General features: G+C 56.5%; 1 protein-coding gene across 8 annotated transcripts in view; it reads right to left on the bottom strand.

Moving 5' to 3' along the window:
* Window positions 1–21,666, bottom strand: part of PCDH1 (protocadherin 1) — a 36,697-nt gene extending 15,031 nt beyond the window's left edge. For 2 of the 8 annotated variants that reach the window (XM_036846583.1, XM_036846581.1), the window contains exons 1-4: window positions 21,455–21,666; window positions 12,509–13,371; window positions 7,347–9,542; window positions 2,001–2,220 (exon numbers count right to left, since the gene is read on the bottom strand). In XM_036846583.1, coding sequence (XP_036702478.1) covers window positions 2,001–2,220; window positions 7,347–9,542; window positions 12,509–13,371; window positions 21,455–21,494 — 3,319 coding nt within the window. In that variant the 5' untranslated portion in view covers window positions 21,495–21,666. Of the gene's footprint in view, window positions 1–1,024; window positions 1,064–2,000; window positions 2,221–2,806; window positions 2,942–3,809; window positions 4,046–7,346; window positions 9,543–12,508; window positions 13,372–13,470; window positions 13,488–13,890; window positions 14,731–19,135; window positions 19,154–21,454 lie in introns of those variants that run through there. The other 6 variants (XM_036846587.1, XR_005019265.1, XR_005019266.1 and 3 more) reach the window with 6 other exon arrangements.
* Window positions 21,667–21,816: the final 150 nt, after the last annotated feature.

The following is a 21,816-nucleotide window of genomic DNA, read 5'->3' on the forward strand; positions in this document are numbered from 1 at the left end:
ATCCACCGCATGCTTGCTCTCTCTCTCTCTCTCTCTCACACACACACACACACACACACACACAATCTATCCTTAAATAGACACATTCTTTCCATCCTCACCCACCCTCCAGCTCTCCTCTCACACATCCACCATATCTGCCCTCAGACAGGTGCACAAACACACACCCCATCTACACACTCCGTCACCTATCTCCAGACAGGCTGAAACATGCACATCTACCCTCAGGTAGGGGTGAGGAAACCCCCATCCTCATTAAAGACACAATCTCTTTCTCTCTCTACTGCTCTCTCTCTCTCTCTCTCTCTCTCTCACACACACACACACACCTACCCTCAGAGAGGTGTGGATACACAAATCTACACCAGGCATCTCTATCCTCAGACAAAGGTGGGCACATGCCTCCCTTCTGAGCCCCCTCCAGCCTCACCATGCTCCCAGTTGCCCTGGGGCCCCACCCCACCCCAGCACAGCAAGGCCCTGCTACAAAGCCAGGGGTTTGCGTAGAAGCACACACTCACATATCCACAAGCACGCTCATGCAGCCCCTCCCCGCCTCACTCCGGCCCCTACACCACCCACCACCCCTGGCCTTGCCCCGGCTCCCTGCCCAGAACACCCATGGGAACAGAAGTTGGCCGCCTGACATCGGCAGTAGCCAGTGTGGTTGCTGGGCAGCGGGGGTCTCCATGGGAACGTCTGGGCCTTGAGTACTTCCTGTCACAGTTGCCCCTGTCCCGCCCTCGCTTGGGGACAGTACCAGGCGGTGCCCCCCTCCAGGGATGTGACTGAGCGGCACCACCTAGGGTGGGGACTCCCCTGGCACCACTCACCCTGGCTTGGCCTCCTGCCAGTGCAAGGTGAGGAGGGGACAGCTCTGTTGTTAACCCTCCAGGGCTCTCCAGTTCAGGGCAGAGTGGGGGGACCCAACGTGGCACGGAGCAGAGCACGGGCACTGGGTGGGCGGGGCTGGGTGCTGGGCCGAGTCCCACAGACCCCAGACCCCAGAGCAGCTCCCACATACCTGGCAGTCCACCTCAGGGCCTGCTCCGGCCAGCCGGCTCTGCGCGGGCACAAAAAGGACGAGACGGGCGTGAGATCGCGCATGGATGGGCAGGGTGGAGATGGAGGGCACTCTGAGACCTGGGGCCTGGGAGGTTAGACAAGAGCCCTGGGCCTGAGGGGTGAGGTGTGGAACTTTTCATCTTTTGGCGGGCTGGGGGAGTTCGGACTGAGGGAGGGGCGAGACCTGAGGATAGCTCTAAGCTCAAGAGTCTTTCTATCCCAAGGGGAAGCTGATTTAGTCTCCCCACCACGCGCCACCAGAGGTGCCTTCACGCACACACACGCACTACACACATACATTCTGACAACACGCCCCCCATCCATTCCCATGCTGACCTCTGCTCCAGCCCAGATCCCACGTCTGCCATCACCCTCCAAGCCCCTCCCACACAAGCCTTTCCCCTCCCCAGGCCTCCCCACTCCCTCTCCTCAGCCAAACCCTCTCCTGCTTCTCCCGCCAGGGGATCATCACACCCTTCTCTGGGCTCCTCATAGCATCCAGGGTCCCTTTCCTTTTCTCAAGGCCCTCTGAGCTCTCATTATCTCAAGATTCCCTCAAAGTTCCCTCACCACTACCTGAGCCCTCTGGCCCCCATTCTCAGGGTCTCTGTTCCCAGGAAGCAGAATAAAGTAGTGCTGAATTCAGTCTTTGGAGTCAGAGATGCCTGGGTTTGAATCCCTCCCAGCTCTGTCACTTCCTGTATATGACTTTGGGTAAGTGACTCAACCTCTCTGAGCCTCCGTTTCCCCCACTGTAAAGGGGGCACAATAAAGTTCTCAGATCAGAGAGCGGTTGTGAAGGTTAAATGAATATATACCAGAAAGCACTCAGCACAGTGTTGACTGCTGAATACACGACAGCTCAAGAGATGGAGGCTATTTCTAAGGTCTTGTCATCACTCTCAGGCTTCTACTCATTCCTGGGGTCCCCTCACCGTTCTCGGGGTGCTCCATCTCTCCTATGCTGCCATCGGGGGTGGTGCGCTCATAGTGATCCTCAGGCAGAGCCAGGGGACCGAGTCGGGGCCCCGAGGATGACTTGCTGGACGGCGTCTCAGACTCCTCCAGGCCACTGTCGTAGTAACTGTGCTGGGACGGGTCCTGCAGCTCCTGCGCCTGGCTGGTGGCGGAGAAGGTGACGCGCCGGTGAGGTAACTGCAGGGAGAGGGAGTGTCACTGCCAGCCGGCCAGCCTGTGCCACGGGGCCCACCACCGCACCAGGCTACAGCCCCAGCCAAGCCCACCCCCAGAGCTCCTAGCCCTCTAGGCCTCAACAGCAACCAGGAAGAGGCCCAGGCCCCTAGCGCAGCAGAACCCCCTAGAAAGCAGAGACCTTAACAGAGGACTGCCCCTTGATTCTAGGTCAGCTCCCAGGACAGCCAGGACCACGCACTGGAAGTCCTAACACAGCACAGGCCCCAGTGTTATGACAGCCCCCAGGCCAGCACAATAAGCTTAATCCAGTACAACCGCTTGTTAGAGCACAGCTTCCCAGTACTGGCACAGCCTCTGTTTAATTCCAGACAGCCAACACCAAAACAGCACAATACCAGCCAACTCCCCTAATTCCAGCATAGCCTCTAAACACCAGCAAGCCTCCAGTTTTTAGAACAGCTCTCTGAAAGCAGGACAGACTCCTAATTCCAAAACAGCTCACCAGTACCAGAACAGTTCTCTGATTTCCAAATAGCACCCTCCAGACTCCAGCTCCTCACCTGTCTCATTGCTCTGTTAACTTCTCATTGCCTCCATCCAGTGGGGTGCTAACCTCTTTCTGATCTTCTGTTCCTCACCCCTGGTCTGTAATGCCATAGGCAGGACTCCCTGCTGAGTCCCCACCCACCCAGGTGCCCACTCCGTTCCCCTTCAGAGAGGCCTGGGAGTGGAAAAAGGCGGGAGGGAAGAGGGAAAGGGAGCCTGATAACAAACCAGGGCACCTTGGGGGTGGGGTAGCAGAACAGTGGAAACTCCCCAGTCCTCCAGATCAGGAAACAGTATTAACTGGAGAGGGCAGGGCCCAGGAGGACCTGGGCATAGGGGGAGGGGCCCAGCATCCATCAGGGATTCGGAAGGCTGGCTTCTTCGAATGGACGCTCCTTCTAGGAAATAGGAAGGAGCTTCCGGGAGGGGCCGCTGGCTTGGTAGAGCCAGGATTTAGGAGCTTGGAGCGGGGACTGGGGTGGGGGGAGGGCAACAGTGACAGGCTGCTCCCAGACGGCAGCCCTGCCTGCCTGCCACGGGTTAACGATCATCCCAGGAACCTGGCAACCTCAGCTTGGCACTCGGTACAACCAGCCCATCCCCCAAACACCCACCTGGGACCACCACTGGTTCTCCTGCCAACCGGAAATTAGAAGTTGTGGAGGGCGCAGACCCAGGGCCCCTGGAGGCTAGGGGTGGGAGCAGCCCAGGCCCAGGGCCCTGCTGATGAGTCTCCAGGCTCCTTCTAATCCTCTAAGACTTTGTGGTGCTTTCTCTTTAAAACTCTCAATAGGAGGTTCTCAAGATGGCCAGAGGAGGGTGTACCAGGTTTGCAGACCCACCCTCCTGATACCCTACACAATTTCCGTGCCATCCAAGGCAGCTGGGGTAGGGGAGGTTGTCAGCACAGGGAGCTTTGGAGCTGCCTTCCCACCTTGGCTCCCACCCCACCTTCAGGCGTAGGCAACACTTCTCGAGATCCACGTTGGGATCCAAAACACTGAAAGGTCTGGGTGATGATAGACAAGATCCCCAAAACTGACCTGATATTTGGGGCTGGGAGGATGTAAAGGAGCACGTCCACCTGGTGATGGAGTGAATAGGTTCCAGGAGGGTCTGGGAGGCACAGGGCAGTCTGGCTGTTGGGTGTTTTTCTTTCCAGTTTTCTTTAAGACATTAGCCAGCAGCCCTCCCTCCCTGCAGAACCTGTCCCTGGTAATCCAAGGCTTCAGTCCTGCCTCCTAGGCACATCACTTGGTCTTTTTCCTAAGATTCTTTTCTGTAAAATGGAGGGTTGGGTCATACTCAACACTAAATATTCCCTATAATTCTATGACTATCAAATCTTAAAAAGCCTATATCCAAAATCTCTCTCAGACCCTAGTCCAGAAGTTCTAGACCCTTGCTGGTTATTTCCAGTCGGCCGTCCCTATGGACCCTTCAGATTCAACATGGCTGAAACCAAATTCTTTTTCTTTAATCAGCTTCTGCATGGGCAATGATCTCATCATCCTACCACCCAGACTCAGAAGGATGATATCTATCTGGGGATCCTGGTAGCTCTCCACTCACTCCCCATCCCTATCCCATATCCAATTATCCCTTGAGTCCTGTGGGTCATTTCTCCAGAAGGTCAGCCTGATCCATCCATCCATCATGCCCTTTTCCACCATCCTTGCTCAGACCTTAGAGGTGCAGTCCTGAACCTTCACCTCTACCCACTTTAAATCCACCATACACTCCAGTAAACTCTCTAAAACTCAGTTCATCCAAAACTCATGAGCTTTCAGGGCCTCCCACTTCTTCTTAAGGAACTTTTGGCAAAGCATCTATGTCCTCTACAACCTACAGTCTTCCAGTCTCCTGTCTCAGCTCCCTCCTATACCCCCCACTCCAGCCAGAATCCCCTTTCTGCCCTCTCCCTGCCTCCAGCTTGGTCACGCTCACTCCCGCCTTGGGAGTTGGCTCAGCCTCCCATTCAACTCCTGTTCCTCACTTTACGAAGAGCCGGCTCAAGGTTCTCATTCCACCCCCCCGGAAGCCCACCCCCATGTCCTATGCACCCATGTCCTATGCACGTTTTCTCATACTATGTGCCTCAAAGAAAGGGAGGGGGCACCATGGTCAAATAAATTTGGAAAACCCAGAGTTATACAAAGTTTAACAGGTTTTTCCCTTCTTGCAGGCTTTGCAGAGCCTTTAATAGGTTAATGTGAACTTAATCTTGGAACCCCTTTTTTATATAGCATAACGGAAAACAGCAGACTCTGGCAATCAGATTTCCTGATGATTTGTGTTTGAATTTGACTCCATCGCTAACTAGCTTTCACTTCTGTAAAATGACCTGCATCACAAAGAGTTATGAGCAGTGGATGAGCTAATTCACATAAAATGCTCAGCATGGTACGTTGCACCTTGTAAGGACTCAAAAAAATGGAAGCAAGTAGTGGCAGAAGTGGTAGAACAAGTTGGGAAAAGCTTTAATATATGGCACTTCTCACTGGTGAGAATCGACACCACGATTCTCAACTGCCTCATCTTGTTACTTGTATGTCTTGTAGAAATATGACCATTTTTTCCTCAAGGTCTAGTACTATGCTGAGCACACAGTAGGGATTCAGCCTATGTGTTTTAATGATGACAGTGGTGGTGTGGTTTGGTTGTGTTTGAGTGTTCAGTGTGGCTCCATGGATGGGTTGGACTGGAGCCGAGTAAGGGATAATCCCTCAGACCTTGGGAAAGAAAAAGAGATTAAGGAGCTAAAGGAACAGAAGAAAGAGAGAGGCAGTGGCAGCAAGGAGAGGAACAAAAGAGAAAGAATGATTGGTCAGGAGCTGCTGGAGGTCACCCTAGAGATGCTTATTTGTCCAAGGGAAATGAGATGAAACCAGATTTCACTTCCCCATGCCCCACTCCTCCAAAGCCCCTAGGAGTTTTTACTTTGGGGGTACTCTGGGGCATTGGGGAGTTTGTGGACGGAATCAGAGCAGAGAGCTGGCGCCCTGGATCTTCTGGGAGTGTCTCAAGCCTCTTCAGTCGCCATGGAGACAGGTTGCCTCTGGCCTCAGAGACTCCCCCAGGACCTGAGGCCCCTCACCCAGACTTTAGCCTCCTCCTCAGGCACAGCCAGAGACAGGGCAGACCCAGGAGAGCAAGAAGTGAGAGACGGAGAGAGAGAGAGTGAGTGAGAGCTAGCAGCTCAGGGTGGCCAGAGCAAGGAGCTGAAGGAAGGGAAGGGAGGGGGCCGGATAGGGCACCTCAGCCCTGGTCAGCAGTGGGGATACAGAGCAGGTCAGTCCATAGCACTGGGGGATGTCCTCCCCTCTCCCTGGGCCCTCCCTCCCGGCAGCCCAGACTGGTGACCATGGTGGGGAGACACAGGGCAGAGCAGGCTAATTGCTGGGTGTTGAGCGGTACTGGGATGAAGAGGCTGGGAAAAGGACTTGGGAAGATCTTGCCTCGAGGGAAGGTGCCTGGTATAATTAAGAGGTTCTCTGCCTTCACCTGAGGCAGCCAGGCTGCACTCCACCCCCACCAGCTGCTCTGGTCTGAGCTCTGTTGGGAGATGCTCGATGTGCACAAATGGGAAAGGTCAAGTCTCAGCCAGCGGAGAAAGGGCAGGACTTGGGTGCATCTCCATCCGCTTTCTTGGTAAAGGGTGCCATTCCCAGGGAGGCCTCACAAACATGAGGGAAGGGGACACACTGCTGGACAGCTCCATTTGAAGCCTGCTCAGAAAGGCACTTCCCCCAAACATGGACATGGTCATGGTGGGGAGGGGCCTGGTCAATTAAGATAGGGTTGGGGCAGAGGGGCAGGTCTGGGACGTGGGAAGGGACAAAGAGCAGGGATGGGGAAACTGAGGCAGGACATCGGACAAAGGGCTGTTTCCAGTCTCTCTCGCTCCTTCTCTCAGTTCCAGGAAAATAAGAAGCCAAAACTCCAAAAATAGAGAACTTTATTATCAGGGCAAAGTGTTTGGGGCTGGGGGAGGGGAACTGGGGCCCAGCCCCAGGAGTCTGGGGTGGGGAAGAGGGTGACACACAGTACACAGAGAAGGCACAAATGGGGAGGCCCCCCTCCCTGACAGAGCGTCCACCTGGTTACCCACCAGGACCCCAGGTCTCCCCCTTTCTCCTCTAGAGAAGCACCCATGGCTGGTCTCAGACAGAGACCCACGTTTGGAGAAGACTTCTTCTCCATTTCCCTCCCCGCTTCTGCCTCCAAACCCTTCTGCTCACCTACCCATCAGTCCCCACCTGCAGGACCCAGCAGCTGGTCCAGTGTCCCAGGATGTGACAAGTCACAGGCCTCTCTCAGTGTGGAGGGGGCGGGGGGGAACACGGAGCACACCCTCAGTTTTCATTCGGCCCGACCCTCCAAGCCTGGGTGAGGCAGCAGGGCCATCAGCGGTCCCAGCGTCCTCCGATCTTTGGTTCCACCTCCCACCACTGACTTGAGCTGGTGAGCACGGCAGGCCCGAGACACCAGCTCTGTCACTCCCACACCTCGGTCCAGATGGCCCCGTGGTAGGGGTGGGGTGGGGGCCGGGGCATGCTGAGCCGCAAGGGCTGGCCTACCTGCTTGCTGGGGTATTTGGGGGGGTTGGTGCGGTAGCTGTAGTCGGAGTACTGCTCTGAGCCCGTGGACGTCGTGTCCCCAGTGCCTACGAAAGTGTTGGCTGGCGGCAGGTCCTGCACCACCTGGTGCTTCTTGGAGGCGGAGGGTGACTGGGGCTGCAGCTGGATGGAAGGCAGCGGGGAATTAGAGCGATAGTGGCGGCCGAGGTCAGGGCTGCCTGGTGGGTAGTTGAGGGGCAGGTGGATGCGGGGGCTGTCCCCAGGGGCATCGCTCATCAGGTTGAACTTGAGGGATTTCTGCAGCCCGGCCTCATCCTCGTCCTCCACCGGCTTCACGGGCTTAGGAGACTTGCTCTTCTTGCCCTTGCTTTTGTTTCCCTTGGAAACTTTGCTGCTGGGCTTGGGAGCATACAGGTCCTTGGTCTCCTTCTTGCCAGCCTGATAGCCACTCTTGGCCTCCCGTTGCCGGCAGTAGCGCACGAGCACGGCCAGGGCGATGAGCAAGGCCACGGCCACGACACCCGCCACCACGCCAAATAGGATGTTGCTGCGCTGCTTGGAGCGCTCGTATTCCGGATCCCCAGCAATGTCGATGTCCAGCGGCGTGTCCAGGCTGTGGCCCAGCAGGGTCTCCAGCAGGGTGCGGTTGGCCAGGGTGTCATTGACATACAAGTGGACCAAGGCTGTGCCATAGCGAGGGGGCTTGCCACGGTCACTGACCTTCACCACTAAGCGGTGCAGCCCGTGGTGGCGCCGCTCAATCTCCTTTTCCAGGGTGATGGCACCGGAATGTGACCCAATCTGGAAGAGTCCGTAAGGGTTGCCACCGGCGATGCTGTAGGTCAGCTCAGCGTTGACACCAGAGTCAATGTCCTCAGCTGTCACCTGGCTGACCGTCTCACCCAGACGGGTCTGCGGGGTCAGCAGCCGGTGGGAGGTGTTGGAAGGGGCGGTGATAAAGGGTGCATTGTCATTCTCATCCAGCACGTTGATGGTGACGCCAACGTAAGCCGAGCGAGGTGGGACGCCGCCGTCCACCGCCTTCAGCTGGAAGGTATAGGTGCTTTGCTGCTCCCGATCGAAGCTCAGGCTGGAGAGGATGGTGCCCGTGCCGTTCTGGATAACAAAATCACCATTGTCCTGCTCCACCGTGAGCTGCACCCGGGCGTTCTCCCCCTTGTCCCCATCAATGACCGTCACCATGCCCACTGGACTCAGCGCCGGCATGTTCTCCATCACTGAGAAGTTGTAGCCACTCAGCATAAACTTGGGGTCATTGTCATTGCAGTCCAGCACGTTGACAAGGACGGTGGCTGTGCCTTGGAGGCTGGGGCTGCCCCGGTCGGCTGCCACCACCTTCAACTCATAGCTTTCCCTCTGTTCCCTATCAAGGGATGTCTTCACCCGGATCTCTCCAGTTTCAGGTGAGATGGTGAAGAGGCCCTTGGCAGCCGGCTCAGGCTCCAGAGAGTAAACCAGCTCAGCATTGGAGCCCGAGTCGGCATCACTGGCAGTGACCTCAGCGACCACTTCACCTGGCTTGTTGTTTTCTGGGAAGGCAACCTCAGTGACGCTCTGGGTGAAGACAGGTGCATTGTCATTGACATCCACCACCTGCACCTTGAGGGAATTGGTGCTCGAGAGTGGGGGGTTGCCAGAGTCCACGGCCACAATCTCAATGGTGTAGTCTTTGACCTTCTCATAGTCGAGCGGGGTGGTCGTCTGCAGGAAGTACTTCTTCTTGCTGTCACTTCCCGTGTCACTGGCCTGGCGGAGCTGGAAGGGCACGTCACCTGCCACCACACAGGTGACAGCTGCATTTTCTCCCTCATCTCGGTCAGATACCTGCACCAGGGCCACAGCTGTCTCTTCTGCCACATCCTCTGAGATGTTAGCCATCCCGTCTTGGTGAGTCACCAGCCCTATGCCCCGGATTTCAATGGTGGGGGCATTGTCGTTCATGTCCTTCACGGTCACCACCACTTGGGCTCGGGCACTCTTGGGGTTGGTGCCTCGGTCCTTGGCAAGCACCGAGAAGCGCAGGGTGCTTAGGTCCTCGCGGTCCACGGGGCCCTGCACAGTGATAAGTCCCGTGTTCCTGTCCAGTCTCAGAAGACGCCTCACAACTTCGGGCACCTGGTGGAACGTGTAGTCGATCTCTGCGTTGGCACCTTGGTCGGAGTCATTGGCCTTCACCTACAGGGCAAGGGGAATAAATAAGGAAAACAGGGCTGGGTTAGTTTGGGGATAACAAATTAAGGGACACATTGCTGCCTTTCCAACGAACATGGCAGACACAACTAATCTAACAAGGCACCCTTTCCAAAAGCAGCACACGCATGCCCTGCCCTTTTCCCAATCCTGACACTTTGGCATATATTACTGATCTTTTTCCCTGAAGAGCACAGATACAGCCCACAAATCCTCAGTGGTGCTACAAGCTACTACTAGAGATGGGACAGGGCAGAATTGAACTCTACTTATCACTCCTATACTAGTCCGCCCAAATATGGGGATGAGGATCCAATTAGCAACTAGGGCAGCCCTTCCACCCAATTAAACTGGCCTTCAAACCCTTCTGAAGAGCTGGAAAGGTGTGAATAGTAGAGATGGTGTGTATGCATGACATATGTGTGCAACATGCATGCATGCACACACACGTGTTGTGATTATGTGAGAAGGTATGTGTTTATGCACGTGTCTATTGGCGCACGAATGGAGACCCACGTGCCCCTCTGGAGGCCACAGGTGAGGGGATTTCTTTTTTGAAAGGAGCCAGGTAGGGATGTGGGTCAGAGGGAGCCCGCCAGGGCCAGGCCAGGTCACTACTCTGTCAAAACCGGGGAAACCTGTTTCATCTCTCTTCCCCTCCCAGGGCTGGTGCTGGCTAGGCATCAACTTGAGGAATCCAGCCGAGCCTGCAGCCAGGAGGGAGGGGCTGGTGCAGGCCACAGAGCCTGCTGGCAGCGGGCTGGGCTCCCAGCATCACACAATGAACTGTCTGTCCCTTTGCAGTGGGCACGTCCTCCCACGCCAAGGCCGACACACACTCGGCCCAAGTCTATACAAACATGGGTGGTAATGGGGCAACAGGAGCCAGGTGGGAATGGTCATGAGGTAGCACTGGTCAGGGAGAAACAAGAGGGTTGGAGTTAGGTCACAGCCCAACAGAATGTGATGGCAGTATGGGCGGGGGCAGGGGAGGAGGGGGGAGGGGGTAGACAGGATAGGCGCAACTTGGCAGAGTCTCTGGGGAGCGGAGCAAGAGTCCTAGGTTCAAATCCCAGCTCCGCCACTTCCCAACTATGAGGCCTTGGGCCAATTATTTAACATCCTCAAGCCTCAGTCTACAAATGTGTAAAATGGGGATAATAATAGAACCTATTTAATGGGGTTGTGGTGAGGATTAAATGGGATGATAAGTGTAAAAATGCGTAACACTGCCTGGCACATGGCAAGTGCTCCCTAAATAGCCTTTACCCCTCTTTTTGTCCATCCATCTCTGAAAATCGGTGCTGACACAGTATTGGGCATTGCACCTAGCAGGCCCTCAGGCCACTGCTAGTCTCCTTTGCTTCCCATCAGGATTTTTTTGACAGTGAAAACACTGGTGAGCTACCTGGTCTCTGCTCACCCCTCTAATGGTTTCTCCTCGCCCCTCCATGCTCCTGTTCCCCCAGTCTGTCACCAACTTTTTCATTATGATTCCCACTGTCTCCCTGTCTCTAGATTGGTCACCCACCTCCCTGTCTGCCTCTCTTGCCATCTTACCTCTCTTTGTCTCTGTCTCTGACTCTTGACTCCTGTCTCTCTTTCCCTCCCATCTCGCTCAGTTCTCCTGCCTCTTTCCCACTGCTGGCTCTCTCCCATCCTCCCTTTTCTGCTCTGTCTACCCGTAGCCTCATCTCTGCCCCATTCTCCTGCTTCATCCCACTTCCCAGCTCTTACACACATGGGCTCTGAAGCCAAAATGTTGGATGTGGCCAAGGTGGAATCTGAACACATCAGGTGGGTGTTACCAGGCAAGTTTCCTAATCTCTGTGGGCTCAGTTCCCCATCTGCAAAATGGGGATAATGCTTACATTGTACTGTGGAGATTAAATGATATAATACACATAATGTATTCAGAACAGTGCCTGGCACCTAGGCTATTATTATTCGCCATCCCAGACTGTCTCCCTTTTCTTTCTCAGTCTCTCTTCTACAGGTTCCAGTCCATCAGCCTCTAAAAAAAGGGCAAAACTCCTCCCCGTGCCCTGCTTCAGCTTGAGGACTTGGGACGAAGGGTTTCCCAGGATGGGTAATGGTGTGCAGGGCAGGCTGAGCCCTCCTCAGCTCCCTCATATCAAAGACAGACAGCTTCAGCCCATGGGGAAGGAGAAAGGAGCTGGGGCTGGCAGGAGGCCAGGGCTGAGATGACAGTGGGAGATACGCCCACCTGTCTGCAGGGACGCTTTCTTTGCTCTCTCCCAGGCCCTGACCCCACCAAGCTGCCCAGCCCCTGGGGCAGTTCCCATCGAGAGGGGTGTTGAGAGCTTCAGCAGAGGCCACCGACCCCCCCTACTGTGCCCAGCACCCCACACCCATGGGCACACAGTGCCTAGGGGAGGAGGTGGGTGTATAGACATCTGTGTACAGTTTTCTAGAATTCTGAGGACTCACCTGGCTAAAATGATCTCATTTGACTGTCAGGGATGGGCAAAGCAAGGCTCTGTCCTCCAGCCTCAGGAAACTCGTATGTGGCTAAAGGGCCCCTGGTTGGGAAGACATTCTCATCTCTGGAGAGATTCTACTTGGACAAAAGGCGGTTCACTTGTTCCAGCTCAGCTCACTTGGCTGGGGAGGAGGATATCATTTGACTTGGGAGGGGGTTTCACTTTGCAGAGGTTTCTCCAGCTTGAGTCTGCCTCGGGGATGGGGGGGATCACTGTTCATATGCTATGTCACTGTCACCTGAATAGCTTGACAGAGGAAAGTAAATCCCCTGCTGGGGTGTGGTGGACTTGTGGGAAGGTCTCACCAGGCGGGCGCTGGGGAAAAGAGATCTCACCACAATATCTTGGCCATCTTGCCCTTAAGTGAAGGAAACTCTCACGAGGTTGGGGTGGGCTCCCATTTCTAAATGTGGGTCACCCTGACAGTTAGATGGAGGGGCCTCTCACCTGGATGACCGAGTGTCCTATGGGGCTGTTCTCAGACAGCTCAGCCTCGTAGGATGGCCGCTCAAACCTGGGGGCATTGTCATTGGTGTCGAGCACGGTGACTCGCAGCAGGGCGCTGCTGGCGCGTGGGGGGTTGCCACCATCCTGCACCTTGATAGTGAGGTCATACGAGTCCAAGCGCTCCCGGTCCAGGTTGCCCATCACGATGAGCTGCGGCTGCTTTCCGTCCTGGTCCTCTGCCACCTGCAGCCCAAATAGCTCCTGGGCCTCGGGCCCCACCTGCAGCTCATAGGATGCCACACCGTTGGGGCCAGCATCGCGGTCCGAAGCCACCGGGATGGGGAAGAGTGAGCCAATGTTGGTGTTCTCGGGGATGGGCAGCGTGATGACTGGTGAGGCGAAGTTGGGCGTGTTGTCATTGATGTCCTGGACCTCTATCTGGCCCTCTAGCAGCCGGGGGCTGCCATTCTGCACAAGGTCCGTGATAGACACCTCGAACTCCAGGATGCAGGGCTCACCAGGGAGCTGGTTCTGGCATTCACGGAGCCCCTCGCGGTCGATAGAGGTCTCTGTGGTAAAGATGTCGCCCGTCTTGCCATCCACCCGCAGGTACGGGGCGCCTACTTCTAGTTTGTATAGGTGGCCCACGTCTGGAAAACCATAATCGGCTGCAAGGCTCCCAATGAGGGTGTTGGGCGGTTGTTCCTCTGGCACCTTGTACACCACCCGAGTGGCATGGCCTGGGGATGGAGCCAGCAGCAGCAGAAGTGCCAGCAGCAAGGCGGGCAGCAGCAACCGTTGCCCCCCAGGGCCTGGGCTGTGCCTCAGGGACCCCATCCGGGCAGGCTCCAGAATCAGGAGGGCTGTAAGCGAGGGAGACAAAACAGGGGGTCAGCTGGGAGGAGAGCCCAGGCCCTGAGGGCTGCCCAGAGCCAGCCCCCGACTCCCCCTCTGCCACCTACACACTGATCTCCCAGGAGAGAGTTCTGCCCCAGTACAGAACGCTGATTCCAGGACCCAGAATCCTGAGTCTCACCCACAGCTGGTGTAGCAGTGGTGTCTGCCCCAGCTGGAGGAGCAGGTCTAGAGCAGTTCCTGCCCATGGAACGCCCTGACCCACCTGACACTCCCTCCCTCCCTCCCTCCCTGCTCTCTACTCTGTGCTTTGCCCAACACCTCCTTCTCACCAGCATCCTGCCTGCCATAGTCACCCATGCTAATTACCCTGATACTGAGATAGGGAGAGACAGCAAGCGGAAGGGTGAGACCAGGAGCAACCCCCAACCCACCCCACCGCCACATTACAAGGTAGGAGAGAGACGCAGGTACCCTCACATTCCCCAGACCCCGGATCATCGCCGCCCACACTGAGGGCCACTCACGTTGGCTGCAGGGAGAAGGGATGACGTCACGTTCCTCTCCCTTCTGAGATGCCAAGTCAGTGTACGCGCAGGAGGTAGGACATCTCAAATCCCTTTCTCCTGACAGTAATCACCCTAGTGCCCAATGTCCCCACCCTCATGAAGGGCCAGCTTGGACTGGGCACCAATCAAGGCTTGAAAACGGTTAGGGTTGTGGAGTAGGTGTTAGCCCTTCCCGACTCCCTTCCAAACACACATGCCCCTGGGCACTCACACCTGTGTGTACACACACAGTTCCCGGGGCTCCTCTACCCTCCCTCTCCACCAGGGTTGGGGGTGGGGGGGAGGAGAGACACGGGCAGGTATGTGGAAGGAGAGAGTAGACGTCAAGACTGGAGTCAGGACTGTGGTCAGAGCTGACTAGCCCTGGAATTGGCATTGGGAGCTGCCCCAGCCTATCCTTAGCAACTAGGAGCCCAGCAGGTCTAACTGGGACAGAGCTGCCAATAACACCAGCAGCCTTGCCCTGACCACTCCCCATACCCCTGCTCAGTCTCTCAGTGAACATCTGGCCCCTCCCCTGCTTAATCGGTCCAGTCCCATCTCATACCTGCCTCTCCCCGCCCACCCCCACATCCTTCCAGTTAGAGGCCTGTATGTCCCAGCCAACCACAAGCTGCACCGCCATCACCACAAGAGCCTGCTTCTTCTGCCCATCTCCCCCAGCTTTGAGCTGTGCATCAGCAGACCCCAGCCAGACCCTCCAGCTAAGTCCCAGTCTTGACTCCCTCCTCCTCTCCAGCACTACCACGACCACGGCCAGCCCTTCTATTCAAATCCAAAGTCTTCAGCCCAGTACTTTCAGCAGAGGCTCAGGCTCAATCTCCCTTCCCTAGCTCCTGGAGTATGTGCCTCACACACACTCCTGGAAATCCCACCCCAGGCCCTGTCACAGGCCACACCCACCCCACTGAAGGCAGGTTCTGGTCACCCAGGAAGCCTTCCCAGGCCTCTTCAGCCCTCGGTGACCTCTCCTTCCTCCAACTCACAGCCACTTATTGTGTGTCCCAATCCCATGGCAATGAATCACTGTGCAGCCTGGGACACCGCCCGCCCGTGTTGTTCAATCCCAGTTATTGTGCACTTATTCCTGTGTTTTCTGCACTTATTCCTCTCCAAGCATCCCGAAGGAAGGGACAGGGCTCCCTACAGTCATCCCCCAGCCCCCACCCATTCACCTTCACAGAGCTGGGCGTACTATAGGTGCTCATTCATGCATTCAGTGAACGTTTATTGGGCACTTACAACATTCCAGGCTCTATCCTGGGCAGTGGGACACAGCAGCGAACAAGACAGATGCAATCTGTCATTGTGGAGCTGACAATGGTTCTAACTCAAGGACTATTTGTCATTTTTGTTGGGCTGTACCCATTTGACAGATGTAAGGCAGCAGGGTGGAGAAGAGCAGGGACTGTGACATCAGACAGTCTGAGGCAAACCCCAGCTGCCCACTTTCTGACTGCGTGAGCTGGAGCAATTGACTTAGAGCCTCAGTTTCCTTATCTGTAAAATGGGGATAATACTACCTCTTTCCTAGGGAGTTTGAGATCATGTGGGCTAAATGCCTAGCACAGTGAGTATTCAACAAATGCTCCCTCAAAGCACTCACAATTGTAGTTAAGTAGCTGTTTGGGAAATAACTTGTGAATTGTTTCTCTTTCCTATAAGACTGTGAGCGGAGACTGGGAGAGCCTCTGCTTTGTTTACTCCTACATCCTCAGGGCCTTGCCCTGGACCCTGCACACTGTAGGTACTCAGTAACAGCTCAGGAATGACTGTGATTATTTTACCTCTCAGGCTTAGCCTATCCTGGAACTTTCTGTATGGTCACTGCTTGTTTTCTTGCCCAATTTCCCTACTCCACTGAGAACTCCCTGGGGTCTGATTTAATCCTTCTCTGTGTAGGTCCCTAGCAGACTCTCAGCAAATGGTCATTGAATGCAGATTCCTTACACAAACACAGCCCCCTCCCTGGTCACTCCTCGCACTAATAGGCTCAACGCCTGTGAGGCTGTTATCAGATTAGTGTGTGTGTTTGTTCCCAGCAGCAATCTTAATCTCTTTAAAGGAGGGAGGAATTTATCTGATGCTCTATTTGGATCCACCCTCCAGCCATTTCCCCTCTCTCTGCATGGACCTGGCACTGGGCTCATCTTACCATCAAGCCTCAACCCAAACACACCTGTCTCCAAAGAACCTCATTCCCTTCTGGGCACCTTATCCTGCCCTCCCGTGCACAGCACACACACAACATGGGATCATTGTGAGCACCAATTCCATGCAGAAGTCTTGGCAGGGTGGGGGTTACTTGGGAGTTACCCTAAACATGACAAAGAGGAGAAATAAAGCAGGGCCGGCCTGCCTCCGCTCACTCCCTCCAGATCAACGGTTGGTAACCTTTTTGGGGTCACATTCCCCTTTATGAATTTTATGAAACCACACAGCAGATTCTTCCAAGAAAAATGAACACTCACAAATTTTGGCTACAAATTCTTTGATTTGTAGCCACTCTAAGAGCTACAGATTAAGCACTGACCTTGGGGGCTTCCTTCCCCATCTTGGGTCACAACCAGGGGCTCTAACCCCTCAGGCCTTTCAGGCAGCACAAACATAGCATGCTTGTGACACATTCCCCCCACATCCCCCCTCCCCACGCCTGCCCCCTAACTCTCATACACATTCTCTCACACACCCTGTCACCCTTAGGGGTCAGGAAAGGATTGTGGCATCTAACTTCTGAGTTGGGAAGAAAACCAAAAGGGAATATCCAAGGCAAGGAAGGTTGGGGGCGGGGGGGGGCGGTTTCCTGGGAGGAAGGAGGAATTTGGGGGGGAAATGGGTTTGGGGGAGGGTTGCCCAGAGTAGGTTGCCCAATAAGAGCTGAAGAGGGTTTAGGCTCTTTAAGCACCTGGAGAGTTCCTTTAAAATGAGTATTATCTGGCTCCACCCTTAGGAATTCTGATTCTGGAAGAGGGACCTGGAGAAACCCCCAGGCAGCAAGGTGGAGGCAGCAAGGGTCAGGAACCTTCTGGGAACAACTCTGAGGTACTCTAGGTCTTTGGAGTTAAGAAAGAAGTATAAATTCTATTATCATCACCTTTATTATCATCATCACTCTCCTCACTATCATCATCAACCCAACTAACACTCCCCCAGAGATTTTACTACATTTACATCCATTTCCCATCTAATCCTCCCAGCCCACTGAAATGGGTACTATTTATTATTAATTTATGGCTCCCCATAGTACAGATGATAAAACTGAGGCTCAGAAATAATAATTGCATTAGGTCACAGAAGTAGTAAGCAGAAGAGTTGGGATTTGAGAAATAAGAATGCCTCCTCACGTGAGTTGGGAAAAGGCTGGATGGGGGAAGGGAAATCAATGGAAATCAGTGGTTGCTATGTACCACCCCTGCCGCCCCCCCCGACCCCCGCCAACACACACACACACACACACACACACACACACACACACACACACGCAATCCCTGGGCTGCCAAACCTGCAGGGCAAGGAGTGAAAGAGAAATAAGAGAGCCTAGGGTTCAAGGTCCGAAGGAACCCAGGCCTCCCAGGATGCAGAGAGAGAGACAGAACAGCCAGGAGTAGCAGTGAGGCGGCCTTTCCTACCCCCTGCTCCCACCATCTCTGAACTTTGTCCTGGTGGTTGGTTGTTGGGAGTCATTAGTCCCAGACGGCAGCCTTTGAAGCGATTAGTGCCTTATCTGCCCTTCCCTAGGCATTGGCTGCCTTCCCGGCAGGGGTGTCCCCACCTCCACCTAGCGACATTGGGCACCCAGGACCCTGAGAAGCCAGAGCCTCAGTAGGGACAGTGACTCATTCTTCTCAGGCCAGAGGAGCACAGTGAGGTGTGAGGGGGCAGAGTCCAGGGAAGGCCAAGGAAAACGCCATCTGTGTCAACATCTGGGGAGGAAGGAGAACAGTGGTGAGGCTTCACCTGGAACCTTCATTGACAGCCCACTTCGGGGATCAGGGGCCATTTCCTGCTGAATGCTGTGGCCAGAGAGGAAACACACGGGGGCAGACATCACTGTCCCAGAGGCCAGGTCAGCCCTGACCCTCACTCCCGCACTGTTACACAACAGTCACCACCACTGTGGGCACAAAACACCAAGGGACATAGCAAACATCTGGGAGAGGAGGGTAAGCAAGCTGGGCTGTGTGGGGTGGAGCTGTTCAGAGGCTTCCCACAGTGAATAAGTGCACAGCCCTCAGCTCCTCTCCCTTCTTTTTCACAACCCTCTGTTAGCCTCTGCAGGGTTTCCAGGCACCTGCATTCTGAGTCAGATTGTCGGGGTTCAAACCCTGGTTCCACCACTTCCTAGCTGTGTGACCTTGGCCAAGTGACTTCACCTCTCTGAACATATTTCCATATTGTGAAATGGAAATAATCCTGCCTCTTGAAGTGATTTGGGAGGATTAAATGAGAGCTGATGCATTAAGGTCTATTACATTGTAAAAGACAGATAGCTTTCCATCACCGAATAGAGCACTATATTTCCAACATCAGGCAAACAGTAGGTGCTTATTGGTTCAATAAATAAGTGAGCCAATCCCCTGCCAGTTGGGAAGACCTATGAAGGCAAGGATGGTGTCTATCTTACTACAGTACTGCATCCTCATCACCCACCATGGGCCCTAGCAGACAGTAGGTGCTCAATACATGGTTGAAAGAATCTCTCTCTGCAGCACCAACTATCCTCTCTCATGGTAGGGGCAGACCTCACCCGTATTAGAAGGGCCTCCTCCTTTCCCATCTCCTCCGCCCCCAGCCTTGACTCCTGCTCAGCTCCTCCCCCCACCCTTGCAGACCTTCTCCTGACCCTTCCACCCACTCTCCGCAGCAGTTAGCTCACTATCTCTACCTAGCCCAGCTCCCCTGACCAAGTAGCCACAGCAGCAGCCCGTCTGCCAGGAGAACGCCTTACCAGCAAGACCCCCCTTTCCAGCTGAAATCCCTTTTGGAATTGGGGATTGGGTGGGAGGGAACGGAAGAAACTAAATGCAGCCAGAACTGAAACCAGACCTGCTCCCCTACCACCCCGCCCCTGGCAGTCTCTGGAGGCCCCTCTCATCGCTCTCTCCTCGATTCCACTCCATCTCCTGGTCTGGTCGTAATTACATATTTCAATCCTCCCAGACCGCCACGTCAAGAAAGTAACACACCCCCACCCCACACACACCTACACCTCTGGGCTGTCACAAACACCTTCTGCGCGCTCTCCTTCCTGGCAGCTACCAAGGGTTGGCCCAGAGCAGGTAATGGAAGGCTCTCGGCGTTTTCCGGCACGACATCCTGGACTCTGCCGGCCGGGGCAGACCCCAGCCTACACCGCCGCGGTCAGCGGGCGCTCCCCGTACACCTCCTGCGCGCGGGGCATCTCCTCCCAGAGGACGCGGGACAGTGTGTCGGGGGAGGTGGGACGGCGGCTGTTCTCCGCCAGCCTCCGGCTCGGCCGGCCCCACCCCACCCCCACCCTCAGCAGGGCGACGCCGGGCCTTCCCGAGCTCAGGGCGAGGCGCGAGCGCGGCGCGGTGAGAACGCGCCTCACCGGCGGGCCCCTGGTGCCCCCCGCCCCAGGGGCCGCCGCGGGGACTCCCTCCTCCTCCGCCTCTCGGGCCTCAGCCTAGGGACCCCCGCAAGCCGGCGTCGGCTGGAGCCGCTCAGCGGGCGCAGGGAGGGGGCGGGGAGGGAGCCAGCGCCGGAATCACAAAGCAGCGAGCCCGGCCCGGAGGAGAAATACTCGTAAAACGGACCCTCTAGCGGACGGCGGAAAAGGGGGCTTTGCCCCACTCTCAATCGTCAAAGACCTCAAAGCAGCCCCGAATATTTCCTGCTAGAGGAATGGTCTCCGACCACTGCTGAAAAACTGAGGCCAGAAGTCTGGGCTCCCGAGGGTAGCTGGGGGGAAGGGGTGCGAGTCCTTCTCGCCTGCCAGTTGTGATCCTGCGCGTGCCGCGCGCGTGCCCTCCTGGTCCCAGGGCCTTGCCCGCACACACGACTCTGGCCTGCAGCCGGGACCCGGCGGAGAGGACGCCCGGGTGTGAGAGGGACACAGGTGTGTGGGCCCCAGGTGTGCTGGGGATCCAGGTGGTTCGGAGAACGCAGCTAAATGGTCCGAAGAGGGTCGCAAACACCGCCCAAGGCTTGCACCCTCTGCAAAGGGACCCTAGGGCCCTGGAGCTCCGGGGAGGCGGGTTGGCGCGGCCTGCCAGGTCCAGCTCGTTCCGGGAATACCCGGCCGGCCGGCTGGCCCCGGAGTGGGGGTGGGGAGGCGCCGGCAGGGAAGCAGGTCCGGCCAGCCCCTAGGGTTCCCGCTGGGCCGAAATTTACACTCACTGTCCGGCGCTAAGGGGAAAGGGGCGCTAGGGGCTCTCCGGGTGGCCCGGCGGCTTCCCCTGACGGAATCTGGCCTCCGAGGGAGAGGGACAGAGCGTGTATGTTTGTGTGTATACGCTGCAAGGTGTAATGTGACACTGTTGGTGGAAGGTGTGTGTGACACCCAGTGTTAAGATGTGTGAAGCAGTAGATTCTGTGTTTGTGCCCGTGAGGCGCTGCTGTGGGTGCCACTTGCTGTGTTAGGGCGTGTGCCGTCAAGGAGTGTGCTGAAACACTGGGTTCTGTGTTTATGGGTGCAGTCGAGGGGTGCAAGCGAGACATGTGTTGTGTACCTGTGTTCTGGCCAAGGAGTGTAACAGAATTTGTTAGGGTGTGTGCCTTAAAGGAATATGTGTGTGCGGGGCTGGGTTTTGAGTGTTCATCTAGCGAACTGTGGCCGTGACACTCGTATGTGAGGGCATGAGATTGCGTTTGTGTGTCCATGTCGCCGAATGTCACACCCGGTTGTGTTTTGTTGTTCTGTATGGCCACGGGTTCTGTGTCCGTGCTGCTGAGCATGCAGAAGCTGAAGCAGATTGTGAGCTACTGACGGTGCCCCAGTGGGCGCTGGTGTGCGGGAGGTATGCCTGTGTGCACATATGTATGTATGTGTGTACATATGTCCGTGGTCTGGCCCTCCGGGTGCCCGCGGGGAGCTGGAAGCGCCTGAGTAATCCGAGCTGGTCGCCCAACAAGTGTGTGTGTGTGTGTGTGTGTGTGTGTGTGTGTGTGTGTGTGTGCGTTGTGAATGAGGGTCCTTGCTTGCTACATCCTCGGGGACGGCCCCCCCCAACTGGGGGCTGCGGGCTTGCCCCAGGCCATCTCCATCCCTCGCGACGCTGGAGCCCCCTTATCCCCGCAGCTCCAAGCGCGCCAGGGTGCAGGGCGCCCAGGCTGGAGCCCAGTCCAGCACCCGCTCTCCTCTCTCGGCTTTTTGCGGCGGACCTTGGAGGCCAGGGTGCCCCAGCCGCAACCCCAACCGCCCCCACCTCAGCCCCGGCGCGCTGAGCACCGACCAGGCCCCCGTGGCCTCGCTCGGCCGAGCGCCCCTCCCTCGGCTCCCGCCGGCCATGGCCGCTCCCGGCCGGGAGCCACCACCGCCTCCACCGCCACCGATCCTTACCCGCCTCTGGGCAGCGCAGGCCGCGGGCCCTGCAGTCCATGAGCCGCCACCGGCCCCGGCCCGGGCTGCGGCTCGGCACGGCACGGCTCTGGCTGGCGCTGCGGTTCAGGCTCGGCTCCGGCTGGCTTTGGGCACAGCAGCCCCGGCGGCTTCGCGTCCGCGCCGCGCTCCCGCTCCCCGAGTGTGTGAGGCGGCGGTGGTGGCGGCAGCGGTGGCGGAGCCAACGGCGAACGGAGAGCACAGCCGGGCCCGCCCCCTCCCTGCCCCCCCCTCCCTCCTGGCCCGCCCGCCTGCCTCCCTCCCGCCTCCCTGCCCCCTCCCCCGCCCAACACGACCGGGAGGTGGAGCTCGGGACCGCTCTG

This window comes from Balaenoptera musculus, chromosome 3 (genome assembly GCF_009873245.2).
Source record: "Balaenoptera musculus isolate JJ_BM4_2016_0621 chromosome 3, mBalMus1.pri.v3, whole genome shotgun sequence".
In the NCBI taxonomy this organism is placed as follows: Eukaryota; Metazoa; Chordata; class Mammalia; order Artiodactyla; family Balaenopteridae; genus Balaenoptera; species Balaenoptera musculus.